The 14,113-nt window shown below is 44.2% G+C and overlaps 1 protein-coding gene across 1 annotated transcript; it reads left to right on the top strand.

Moving 5' to 3' along the window:
- Window positions 1-295: 295 nt before the first annotated feature.
- LOC309564308 (prolyl hydroxylase EGLN3-like) lies at window positions 296-1,822 on the top strand (the record flags this gene model as incomplete). Its single annotated transcript, XM_082268934.1, has 2 exons — window positions 296-358; window positions 593-1,822. The coding sequence occupies 2 exons, from the start codon at window positions 296-298 to the stop codon at window positions 1,559-1,561; spliced, it is 1,032 nt and encodes a 343-aa protein (XP_082125060.1). The 3' UTR covers window positions 1,562-1,822.
- Between the last annotated feature and the right edge of the window lie 12,291 nt (window positions 1,823-14,113).

Raw genomic sequence — 14,113 nt, forward strand, 5'->3', positions numbered from 1 at the left:
CATTGATTGTATTTGTGTACAGCGTCGCATGATCACGCAATTTTTGTTAAAATAACACAGTGCTGATTCGCTAAAAATGGCTTGGTCATTAAGGGGGTAAAACCTTCCAGAGCTGAATTGGTTAAAAGAGATCAACTAAAGGACATAATGGAACAACGAACAAGACAAGTTTTTAAAGTGGCGAAAGATAGGTATAAATGGGGTATTAAACCAGGAAAATATCTTGCAAAAATCCTAAAAAAAAAGAAAAAAATCATCAAATTATATAGAAAATATGAAAAATAATAAACGAGAGATGGTTTACACAACAACAGAAATTGCAAAGATCTTCCATAGTAACTACAGTGCCCTCTATTCGGTGAGACAAAGGGAGACTAGAGAAGCTGAAAAAACAGGAAACAAAAAATTTGGCAATATATAAAGGAAGCAAAATTACCAAAAGTCCCAGTAGGAAAACTGAAGGCCTTAGAAGACCCAAAAAACACAGGAGGAGATCAAAATAGCAATAAACAATACACCAACTGAAAAGAGTCCAGGACCTGATGGATTTACAATAAAATTTAAAGAACAATTAATTCCAAAAATCTTCTAGTACCTGAATAAATTAGGAGAGGGGGAGGAAGTGAGGAGGGAGTCATTACTGGCACATGTAAAAGTCATACCTAAGGAGAGGAAAGATTCAACACTATGTTCCAGCTACAGACCAATAAAACTATTAAATGCGGGGGCCACTCTGAGGGCCATCAAGGAGGAGGACTACACCCAGAGATCCGGCGAGGCGTGCGGGAGCGGTGCGGCCCGGGGAGGTGGGGAGGGCACAGAACGGCCCAATGGGCACACCAGGCCGCCCCTCCACAAGCTGGCCTTGGAGTACATCATCCCCTGTATGAACAAGCATGGCATCTGTGTGCTGGATGACTTCCTGGGCCAGGAGCTCGGGGATCGAATAGTGGGGGAGGTCCAGGCCCTGCACAGTACCGGCCGCTTTACCGATGGACAGCTAGTCAGTCAGAAGAGCGACTCCTCCCGGGACATCCGAGGGGACCAGATCACCTGGGTGGAGGGCAAGGAGGCGGCCTGCAAAGCCATCGGGCACCTAATGAACAGCATGGATGACCTGATCCGGCACTGCGGAACCAAGCTGGGCAACTTCCGGATCAACGGCAGAACCAAGGCAATGGTGGCATGTTACCCTGGCAAAGGAACAGGCTATGTACGACATGTTGACAATCCTAATGGAGATGGAAGATGCGTCACTTGTATATACTATCTGAATAAAAACTGGGATGCAAAGGAAAATGGTGGAGTTCTAAGGATTTTCCCTGAAGGCAAATCTCAGTTTGCTGATATTGAACCAAAATTTGACAGATTATTGTTTTTTTGGTCTGATCGTCGAAACCCTCATGAAGTTCAACCTGCCTTTGCTACAAGGTACGCAATAACTGTGTGGTATTTTGATGCGGATGAAAGAGCTCGAGCTAAAGAAAAATATCTAACAGGAGAGAAATCTGTAAGGATTGAACTAAACAAGTCGTCGGATGGAATTGCGAAAGAAGTCTGAAAGGATTTGCAGCAATTCTTTTATTTAGACAATATTTGCCAAGTGGCCTGGTAACCGCGTACTTGCTGAATTGCAGCGTGTACAATGGAGTCCCCTTCAGAGGCGTGTTATGTTGTGAATGTAAATAATAGTAAAAAAAAGTATTATAATTATATTTTATCTGATGTACCAAAAACTGAAATTTTATTACTGGTCTAATGCACACAGACCAATCTTGACAATGCTTTTATGAAAAATATAAACAGACTATATCTATATATATATATATCTGTGCATAACTGCACTCTAATTAAATGCTGACTTTTGTTTTTATTAACCTGATCTTGAATTTTTCCTAAAGTAGAAAATGTACTCTCATCCATTTATTTTGTTACAAGGTACAAAGTATGAAGTAACTTAATAAAACAGAGTTCATTCCTACATTAACGTTTAAGCACACAAACATGCTTTATTAAAACTTTAGCAAAACTTAAAATCTATGTAAAACTGCCCTGACTGTATTTTAACTTGCTTGCATTTTTGTTAATTTTACCATTTAAGGTGAATTTACTAATTATTAAGAGTTTAAAAATATACTGATTGGATGATCTGCTTGAAAGAACACACAATTGTAGTATTCAATTGTCGGTTTTATAGGTTCAAAGTGTTTAAAATAAAATAACAAATATTGCAGGATTGTTTTCGAGAAAAAAAAAAAATAAAAAAAAAAAACTATTAAATGCAGACACAAAACTTTACACAAAGTGTTAGCAACAAGATTAAAATAAATAATGCTGGGGTGGATTCATACGGATCAAACAGGGTTTATACCAGGGAGAGAAAGTAAAGATAATGGGATAAGAACATTATTAATGTTGTAAAAAGAGAGAAGCATAAAACCCCCAGCTTTACTCCCATTGATAAATGCCAATAAGCATTTGATAGGGTGGACTGGGAATTTATGATGGATACAATAAAAAATTTAGGAGTGGGCCCAAAAATGGTCCGATGGAATAAAAATCAATACAACCACCCTACAGCATCAGTAAAGGTTAACGGAAGTATGTCGTCATCCTATGAGATGTTCAGTGGAACAAGACAAGGATGCCCACTCTCGCCTCTCCTGTATGTGCTTTCATTGGAGCTGTAAGGTAAACCGGATTTTCTCCACCAGAAGGCCAGTACAGACTTTCGCTCACACCCGTGCACATTGCACACCTGCACTCACCAATTAGCATTTGGCTCCCAGTGGCCTATTTAAACTGCTCTAGTACTGTGAGCAGTTGCTGAATGGTCTTCATCTTGTTCCTGTGGTTCTGAGACCTGATCTGTTGTTACTTCTCACCTGTGTATGACCCGGCCTGCCTTTGGACTTTGCCTCTGCCCATGCTCCTGCTCTGTTGCTTACTACCCTGACCTTGAGTTGCTTAAAAGGATCTGATCTGCCTGCTTACCCTGTACCACGCTGCCCGGCTGTTATCGACCTTGGCTTATCTTTTGGACTTGCTTGCTTGCTGATTCTGTACCTCACTGCCTGGTTTCCACTGGCTACTGCTCCCACGCTTTGGTGCCAAGCTGCCACTGCACCCTGTTCCAAGGACTGCAACTACCAGCTGTACCCACCTACGGAGTGAACACCACCAGCTAGCCACTACGGCACTCGTGCCACTCCTTGCCTTACACTCTCTGTTCCCACCTTCAGGAGTGTCAGGCGGGAGGAGCAAGAGAGGACTCCACAACATTCCAGTCTTCACCAGGTAAGTGATAGTACCATTCAGCCATGACTGAGACTGGAGGAGGCTCCTCTCTGCTTGAAGCGGTGTGCCAACAAATCACAGCCTTAATCCAAGTGGTGACCGGACTCCAGGAGAATTACTTCTGGATTGAAGGTAATTTACGCTCCCTGCCCATTGTATCTCAAGCTTCTGTATCTGGCACTTCAGCTACTGTTCCTGCTCCAGCTCCTGCATCTACAGTAATGGTTCCTCCCCCGGAGCCTCGGGTACCTACCCCGGAACGCTTTTCAGGAAATCGCTATAAGTTTCGGGCCTTCTGCCATGCCTGCCAGTTGTATTTCGAATTACAACCACAAACTTTCTCCCTTGAATTTACTAAGGTGGGCTTTGTCATTTCTCTCTTGCGTGAGGAACCACAGTCATGGGCTCATCAGCTTCTGGAAAAGGTCAGCCCAGTTCTTGCATCAGTCTCTTCCTTCTTTAAAGCCATGGCCCAGATCTATGATGTTCTCCAACGGACATCCACAGCAGAAGCTATTCTACATAAACTCCAGCAAGGGCTTCAGCCTGTGGAGAACTATGTTGTTAAGTTCTGCAAATGGAGTTCTGACACTGCCTGGAACGATGCAGCCTTGCAGTACCAGTTTCGTTTGGGTCTTTCAGAGGCTCTTAAATATGAACTTGCCAGACTAGATCCACCAACTACGCTCTCAAATTTGATCCAGCTTGCTATTCAGCTTGATCGCAGAATCTGAGAGAGGAGGGCAGAAAAATCTGGCAACATTCCACCTACATGGACACCAGCAGCACCTGTATCCCCAGCTCCGCCACCATCCTCTTTCAAGGTTGAGTCTGTTCAGTTGGGACTTTCTCGTTCACCTCTGTCAGCCAAGGAAAGACTTAGACGCAAGCAGAACAACTTATGCCTTTACTGTGGGGACATTGGTCACTTTCTGCGTGACTGCCTGATAAGACCACGCAAGACTGTCCTTGTTTCTGATACTTCCAGATATCCTCTGAAGAGCATCTCCTCTCACCTTTTGCTGACTCTCTCCCTGCAGCTACCAGGAGGGAGCATCCAAACTCAAGCCATTATTGACTCCGGGGCCTGCAGTTGTTTTATGGACTATTCATTTGCTGAACAACACAAGGTCCCACTGCAAGCTAAAATGCAGCATCTGAAGATTAATTTGGCGGATGGCTCGAATCTCAAGTCAGGTCCTATCACACAAGAAACTTGTCCGCTACTGGCAGTAACCTCCTCTAATCATTCAGAATACCTAACTAACCCTGGACATTATCCCCATTATCCCATCACCTTTGTTGCCCATCATCCTGGGCATTCCGTGGTTGCAGGCACACAATCCCCAAATAAACTGGGAGTCTCGAGCTGTTTCATTCCCTACCACCTACTGCCAGCAACACTGTTTTCCCAATACGGTCACCAACTCGGCCCCCCTTATGGAACTGCAACCAGAGACTTCAGTTTCACAATATGTTCCATTACCTTACCATGATTTCTTAGATGTTTTTGATAGGAAGAATGCTGAGACCTTACCGCCCCATCGGCCGTACAATTGCCCAATTGAACTGTTACCCTGGGCCAAGATTCCATTCGGACTTATTTTTCCCCTATCAGAACTTGAGCTTAAGACATTGCGCCTATACATTAATGAAAACCTAGAAAGGGGATTCATCCATCCATCCACATCCCTTGCTGGGGCTGGAATATTTTTTGTTGAAAAGAAGGATCACACCCTGAGACCCTGTGTGGACTATAGAGTGCTTAACAAAGTAACAATTAAAAACAGATACCCTCTTCCTCTTGTTCCAGAACTTTTCCAGCGGTTCAGAACAGCGAAAGTGTTCACAAAGCTTGACCTTCGAGGTGCATGTAACCTAGTAAGGATCCAGAAGGGGGATGAATGAAAAACAGCTTTCGTGTCCTGCTTTGGGCATTTTGAGTATTTAGTCATGCCCTTTGGATTGTGTAATGCCCCAGCAACGTTCCAGCATTTCGTCAATGATATCTTTAGGAACTTCCTCGACCTTTTCATGATTGTGTACCTTGATGACATATTCATATTCTCCCCTTCCATTGAAGAACACCGGCTGCACGTCAAAAAGGTCCTCAACCATCTCCAGGAACATCGGTTATACGCAAAGGCTGAGAAGTGAGAATTTGAGAAAGAAACAATCCAGTTTCTGGGGCTTATTATCGCAACATCAGGCATTGCAATGGACCCACAAAAAGTTAGTGCCATTCTTGAGTGGCCAGTGGCAACAGATCGAAAAGGAGTCCAGAGATTTGTTGGATTTGCTAACTTTTATCGTAAATTTATCAAGAACTTCTCAGCTATCATCAGCCCCATAATACAGCTTACTAAACAAAACACCCGATTTCATTGGACTCCGGCAGCGCAACTCGCCTTTGATAAATTAAAAGCTCTCTTTACATCAGCACCAATTCTGCAACATCCTGATCCTGCATTACCTTATGTCCTGGAAGTCGATGCTTCGGAAAATGTAGTTGGTGCTATCGTATCTCAGCGACAAGTCGCTAAGTCTCTTCTACATCCCCTGGCTTTCTTCTCAAGAAAACTCAGTCCATCAGAGAGAAATTATGATGTGGGAGACCGTGAGTTACTCGCCATCAAGTCCGCTCTGGAGGAATGGTGTTATCTGCTTGAGGGAGCAAGTCATCCAATCCTGATTTTCACTGATCACAAAAATTTAGAGTATCTCCGTACAGATAAGCGTCTAAGACCCCGTCAGGCCAGGTGGGCCTTATTTTTTTCAAGATTCTCATTTCACATAACCTATAGACCTGGTTCTAAGAATGGGAAACCTGACGCCCTGTCACATATGTTTCTGGAAGTAAAGGAAGCTACTCAACCTGACACCATCCTATCCTCGCAAAATTTTCTGTTACTGCAAGGAGATTTTGTGTCACAGCTCAAACAAGCATCAAAGGAGGAAGGTCCACCATGTGATTCACAATTGCAAGAACGGGATGGATTGTTCGTCCATGAGCAACAAGTTTTTGTACCTTCAAGTCTTCGCCAGTCAGTCTTGACCACCCTTTGGCAGGGCATTTTGGGATGCGCAAGACTCTGGAACTTTTACCACGGTCTTTTTGGTGGCCTAGCCTGAGGTCGGATTGCCAGGATTATGTAAAGACTTGTGAAACCTGTATTCGAAGCAAAGGAGACAAGACTAAAGCTTGGGGCCTATTAAGGCCTTTGCCCATTCCTACCAAGCCCTGGGAGATGATTAATATGGACTTTATTGTCGAGCTCCCACTATCTGAAAACTTTACTTTTATTTTTGTGATCATTGATAGGCTATCAAAGATGGCACACTTTGTACCAATGATTGGAACACCATCTGCTCCGGAGACTGCAAAAGCATTTGTCAAAGAAATAGTACGGTTTCATGGGGTTCCTTGGAGCATAATGTCTGACCGAGGGGTCCAGTTTACGTCCAAATTCTGGAAAGAACTTTGTAAGGCACTTCAGATTGAGACATGGTTTTCTTCAGCATATCATCCCCAGACGAATGGTCAGACGGAACGAACCAACCAGACCCTAGAGCAATACCTTCGGTGTTTTTCTTCTTTCTCGCAGGATGATTGGGCTTCGCTCCTTCCTCTAGCAGAGTTCGCTTACAATGATTCTGTCCACTCAGCTACTGGTCAAACTCCATTCTTTGCGAACTTCGGATTCAATCCTTCCTTTTTACCTGATGCATTCTTTGATTTACCTGTTTCAGCGGTCCAGGAGCGACTGAGGTTTCTACAAAGCAACAATAAACTTCTGCAGGAAGCTATTGCCAAGGCTCAACAAGACAACAAGAAATTCTTTGATAAAAAGAGAAGGGGTGATCTGGATCTCAAGCCAGGGGACAGGGTTTGGTTATCAACCACTAATTTGAAGATGGCCTGTCCTTCCAAGAAATTGGCCCCCAAGTACATCGGTCCATTTGCTGTAAAAAGAATGATAAATCCGACAGCTTATGAACTTTTTCTACCTGAGAAGTACAAGATGCACCCAGTTTTTCATGTGTCCCTGCTAAAGCCTGCTGCACCAGATCCCTTTCCTGCCCGTAATCCGGACCCTCCAGCACCAATCATGATTGACGATGAAGAGGAGTATGAAATTGAGGCCGTTGTGGATTGTAGGAGAGGGAGAGGAGGTACCCAATATTTAATCAAGTGGAAAGGTTATGGTCCTGAGGAAAACTCGTGGGAGCCTGAATGTAAGGTAAACCGGATTTTCTCCACCAGAAGGCCAGTACAGACTTTCGCTCACACCCGTGCACATTGCACACCTGCACTCACCAATTAGCATTTGGCTCCCAGTGGCCTATTTAAACTGCTCTAGTACTGTGAGCAGTTGCTGAATGGTCTTCAGCTTGTTCCCGTGGTTCTGAGACCTGATCTGTTGTTACTTCTCACCTGTGTATGACCCGGCCTGCCTCTGGACTTTGCCTCTGCCCGTGCTCCTGTTCTGTTGCTTACTACTGACCTTGGCTTGCTTAAATGGATCTGATCTGCCTGCTTACCCTGTACCGCGCTGCCCAACTGTTATCAACCTTGGCTTATCTTCTGGACTTGCTTGCTTGCTGATTCTGTACCTCACTGCCCGGTTTCCGCTGGCTACTGCTCCCACGCTTTGGTGCCAAGCTGCCACTGTACCCTGTTCCAAGGACTGCAACTACCAGCTGTACCCACCTACGGAGTTAACACCACCAGCTAGCCGCTACGGCACTCATGCCACTCCTTGCCTTATACTCTCTGTTCCCACCTTCAGGAGTGTCAGGCGGGAGGAGCAAGAGAGGCCTCCACAACATTCCAGTCTTCACCAGGTACGTGATCTGAGCCTTTGTTGGTGACTATACGAAACAATGTAGACATAGGAGGGGTGAAAATCAAAAAAGAGGAACATAGGGTGGCAGCATATGCGGATGACATCCTGTTTTACATTTCCAACCCTAAAAACAACACTCCCAAACTTAATAAAAGAACTAAAAAAATATGGGGAACGTTTGAATTTAAAAATCAACCCGGTTCTCTGTCCCACTCCTTGAGACTGTGGGATGTAGCATGTAAAATATACCCTCTTAGGTCCCCCCACACGCAGGTAGCCCCCCTCTTCAATAATCCTTACTTTCCACCAGGGCTTTAGGTGTCTCAATTTTGGTGGTGAATTGACAAAGGCCTTTATAGAATTGGTCATTTTCTGGACCATAAAGGGGTACGACCTCTCCCCTACTTTAGGGAAACACTGAAGATTCCCCCTGGGGAATCCTATCGCCTCCTCCAAAGTACCCATTTCCTTCGGACCCTTAAGGCTGACCAAACTGACATTACGACTAGAACTCTGTACGAAAATAGATGTATGGGGAGGTCTGGGCTACAGGGGGGGAATCACTGAATTATATGGGCTCTTTACTAATCCAGCTACCAAGCCTTCATATCAGCTGGCATGGGAGTCTGATTTGGGGGAATCTATTGACGAAGAGGAGTAGGACAGGTGGTCGACTATAGTGCACAGGGGATACTTAACACCACTTTGGTAGAAGCAAATTATAAGGTGCTGTCCCAGTGGTACTTGGTGCCGATGAGACTAGCTAAATGGTTTCCAGGCACTTCCCCCCAGTGTTTTAGACAATGTGGGCAGAACGGGGATATCTATCACGTGTGGTGGAGCTACTTGATCAGGGTGATCAACCTGATACACTCGGCGACGGGTCAGAGAATCGGTAGGGACGCCAAGACAGTGCTATTTTCAGACTTGCCAGTTGAGATGCCAAAACATACACGCTCCCTTATATTTTTTATTCTCCTGGCGGCAAAAATCACTATAGCGCGTGCTTGGAAGACACCTGCACTTAATTTCTTGCAGGTGAAACATAAAATGCAGTGGATTATGCTAAATGAAAAGTTGGCTAGCAATCGTTTGGATAGGCAACGTAAATTCGAGAGGGTGTGGGACTCCTGGATCGCGTATTTACGGGCTCCGTAGCTGAGGGGGGGGGGGGGGTTCGACACTGGGGGGACGTTTTGTTTGTTTCTCTTTATTCTCCTTCTTTTGCTCCTTTTCCCTTTTTATTTCTCTACCCAATACTGCTCAGGTCATTATACCTTTCCTTCTTACCCTTCTACTCATTGCTTTTTCTCTCTTTTGGGGGTCTGGATGCTGGAGAGAGGATATATGCTCTGGGCTGTGGAGCTTTAGCTTTGGAACCCGGACTATGGGTCTGTGCCTTACTGGTCACTTGAGGGTGACCGCCAGATTATTACCTCGTTACTATGCAGGCCAAATCTATCGGTAATGTTTTCATACTGGTTCTTTTTATGGGTGGGCATGAGGGATGAACGGGGTCAGGGGGGGGCTGCGCCCTGCCACGGACACAATTTGAACCCATTTGGGGAGTCTGGGTTGGGGGCGGGGGCCTCTGCTCACCCGTTCGTAATCTGGTTTAGTTGGTCTCATGGACCTTGACAACAACCAATGCACATATAAAAATATATATGTAACACTTCACCAGTGTACAGGCACTGATCCTTAGTACAGTCCCTACTTGCTGTGGTGTGTTTGTATTGGATTCTTCCCGGTTGCAGCTCCTCCTGTACTCCACTGGGTGGCGGATACAATAAGATACAACTGCAATATAGGAGAAAAAAGCGCACGCCGACCTCGGATGATAACGTTTATTATGCTGACAATAACACACATATAGATTGCACACACATATAGATTGCACTCACATGTTGGTCCTACAAGGACAAGCACATCTGTGGTAGCCGCTTGCTCCTCCTATCCCTCCGGGGTGGTCTCCGGTCTGACCTATGGCGGCTCGTTGCTCAAAGCACCGCTCTAGCCCGCTCACCATCCACTTGCTACTTCCTGCTATTGCCTCCCCGCCGGTTACATTTGTGCAGACCACAATGCGTCTGCGCACAGGTCAGCTGTCAAGCAGGGTAAGCTTCCCTGAGCCTCGGCCGAGGCTGCGAACGGTAGTGGATAGATGGATGGCGGGATCTCAGGGGATGCTGCTCCACAATGTAGTTGCTATGGACTATGCGTTTCGGAGGCGGAGCCTCCTTCTTCATGTCCCGCCCTGCTTCCTATACTGCCTCCTTATTTATACCCTTATTCACTAGCCCTAAAATAAAGATTTAAAGGGCCAGACCAGGGACTGATATAACCCATTATAGGGGGGAGGAGCAAGGAGCTATCAGGCTACTCAGAACACAGTAAATACAATCTAATATAATGTACAATAAATGTTGGCCATATATACTGCCTACTTAAATAAACACATATATATATATATATATATAAGAAAAATAGGTGGAAATAGAATTAAAAGAATAATTAAATGAATAATTAAATGATGATAAAAACAAAGGTGAAATTGCACCTTACCTCATTTATCAATATTACAATATACATACTTAGTGCTTAGCGAAACAAAAAAAAAAAAAAAGGAAATACCAAAATAAGAATACTAATAATAATTATGAATTACACATATATATATGTTATGTGATACCAATGTATACGCTCACACCATATTAATATAATAAATATATAAAAAAGTTAAAGAGTATAAAAACGTATATATACCAAGGTTTGGCTATATATCGCATCAATAATATTGGCATAGAAGAATGCTACTAAAGGAGGATCAAATGATGGTATTCGCCTCTAGTTCCTCGTTTAGTCCCCCTGGGGACATGGAACCAAGCGAAAATATCCAGAAGATTTCTTGCCTACACAATCTGGAGAACCTTTCCCCCTCCGGAAGAGACATGGATATGGCTTCAATGCCAAATAATTCAAGACCCGTGATATTACCACCATGCACTTTGAAAAAATGCCTAGGTACATTATGCTTATTCTTTTTGTGTTCTATGTAGCGCCGATGTTCTCCAAATCTGGTGCGCATAGCCCGGACTGTCCTCCCTATATAGAGCAGACCACAGGGGCACCTAAGGCCATATACCACAAACTGGGTACAACAACTAATGAACTGCTGGATGTTAAAGGAACGACCTTTTCTGGAGAGGAAACTGCTTTTACCATGTTCCATAAAGGAGCAAGCCTTGCACCTACTCTGCTTACACCTATAAGACCCTACCATGTTAAAGAGCATGGGGATATTGGCAACTCTATCTATGCGTTTTTTGGTTTTGATTTTGCTAGGTGCCACCATACTCTTAATATTGTTGGCCCATCTAAACACAATCTTGGGTTTAACAGGGAGCACTCTGCTGAGGGCAGTATACTGCCCCAAATGAGCCAATGTTTTTGGATAGCCCTCTTGATGGCCCAATGTTGGTCATTATATTTGGTGATGAACAATATATCCCGAGGGGCTTTATCCTTCCCTATAGACTCCATATTCTTACAACCCTCTAGATAACGGTCTCTTGCTGTATGTATATGCTGTAGCAGGTACCCCTGTTCCACAAATTTTCTTTCCAGTATTTCTGCCTGTGACAGGTATTCCACAATATCTGTGCAATTCCTACGCAACTGGCAGAATTGGCTATATGGAATATTCCCTTTCAACTTGGGTAGGTGGCAGCTCTACCAATGCAGGTAATAGTTACCAGCCGTTTCCTTAAAATGTGTCCTGGATGTTATGACTCCCTCTTGATTCCAAGACAGTTCTAGATCTAAAAATACCAAAGAATTGGCATCTACCACATGCGTAAATTTAATCCCAAACGGATTAGCATTACAGTATTTAACAAATTCATCCACCTTATCAACAGTGCCATCCCAAATGATGAGCACATCATCAATGTAACGCCCGTTGTATACCAGATGCTCAGCAAACGGATTCTGGGTCCAAATATGGAATTTTTCCCAGAATAAATTTGCATAACAAGGTGCAAAATGTGCACCCATAGCTTTGCCTGATATTTGTCTATAATGTACTCCCTGGAACTCAAAGTAATTCCTCTCTAATGCAAACCTGGTGCATGCACAGATAAATTCTGAATGATATGGATGCATGTACTCGGTTTCCGACAGGAAGTGCTCCACTGCCTTTAGGCCACCCTCATGGGGGATAGAGGTATATAGGGAGCTCACATCTAAGGATAGCCATAGATAGCTTGGCTCCCACCTATATTTCTGAAGGATATCTAGTACTTGTGTAGAGTCCCTAATACAGGCTGGAAGGGACGTAACCAGTGGCTGTAGATGGAGATCCACATATTGGGAGAGCCTAATGGTAATACTATCCATGGCTGCCACAATTGGTCTCCCTGAGGAGCACACGGGGTCCTTGTGGATTTTAGGTGTGTGATAAAAGTACGGGGTTTTAAGGAGGAGCAGGCGGCTACCACAGATGTGCTTATCCTTGTAGGACCAACATGTGAGTGCAATCTATATGTGTGTTATTGTCAGCATAATAATAAATGTTATCATCCGAGGTCGGCATGCACTTTTTTCTCCTATATTGCAGTTGTATCTTATGGACCTTCAACATGCCTCCTTTGCAGCAGTACAGTTACAGTACCTCATGTATTACAGTGCCATGTATTTCACTGTTGCATTATCTGATAACGATGAGACAATGTTTTATATGCTTGCATTCACTGTCGTGTTGTATGGCGCTTTTCTGTATACTACCCCTTTCTTTTGTTTCACTGTTTGTAAAAACTATTGAATACTAAAAATCAACCCGGTTAACCACTTAAGCCCCGAAAGATTTTACCCCCTTCCTGACCAGGGGGTATTTTGCGATTCGGCACTGCGTGAATTTAATGGACAATTGCGCGGTCGTGCGACACTGTATCTAAACGAATTTGGCGTCCTTTTTTTCCCACAAACAGAGCTTTCTTTTGGTGGTATTTGATCACCTGTGCGATTTTTTGATCACGCGCTGTAAACAAAAAAAGAGCGTAAATTTTGCAAAAATAGCAATATTTTTCACATTTTTTTATATGAAATTCCCCCCAAAAAATGTAAAAATCAAAATTTTTTAACATTTTCGGCCAATTTGTTTTATGCTACCTATGTTTGGTAAAAAAAAAAATCGCAAAAAGCGTATTTTGATTGGTTTGCGCAAAAGTTATCGCGTTTACTAACAAAGGGAAAGATTTTTGTCATTTTTGTTGTTTTTTTTTAAACGCGTAATGGCGGCGATCTGCGATTTATTTTGCGGTACTGCGACATTGCGGCAGACAAATCGGACCCTTGACTGACATTTTTGACACTTTTGGGGTTACCAGTGACATTTCTACAGTAATCAGTGCTATACATATGCACTGTTACTGTAAAAATACACTGGCAGTGAAGGGGTTAACTTTTTTTTAAAGGGAGGGGCTATGTGTGTCCCTAGGGGCGTGCTTTCTACTGTGATTGGCTGTGGCTTCAGATGTATGAAGAGTGATCAACGGTTCTACATAGTAGAACCGTATGATCATCCTTCATACACAGGGGAGAATGACAGGCAGCTTGTTTACACAAGCCGCCTGACTTTCTCCCTCTCCCCCGCCGATCGCAGAGTGACCGGTGGACATCGGGTCCGCCGGTCACACGCGCGGGGGGGGGGGGTCCGTGACCACGCGGGAGCGTGCCTCCGGCGGCGTGTGCTCGCTCCCTAGACCCTCACAAGCTAGTGACGTAGCCCTACGTCACTTTGCCTGTGAGGGGCTGACCGCCGACGTAGATAGTCGTGCGGCGGTCGGCAAGTGGTTAAATCAGAAATTTTGAACATAAGTCTAAATAAAAAAGAGGAGGGGGCTCTACAAAACGAGTTCCTATTTACATGGGGGGAAAAAGAAATGAAAAGCATTCGTAGAGAATATGTA

This window comes from Pelophylax lessonae (assembly GCF_965119305.1).
Source record: "Pelophylax lessonae genome assembly, chromosome: 9".
Lineage (NCBI taxonomy): Eukaryota > Metazoa > Chordata > Amphibia > Anura > Ranidae > Pelophylax > Pelophylax lessonae.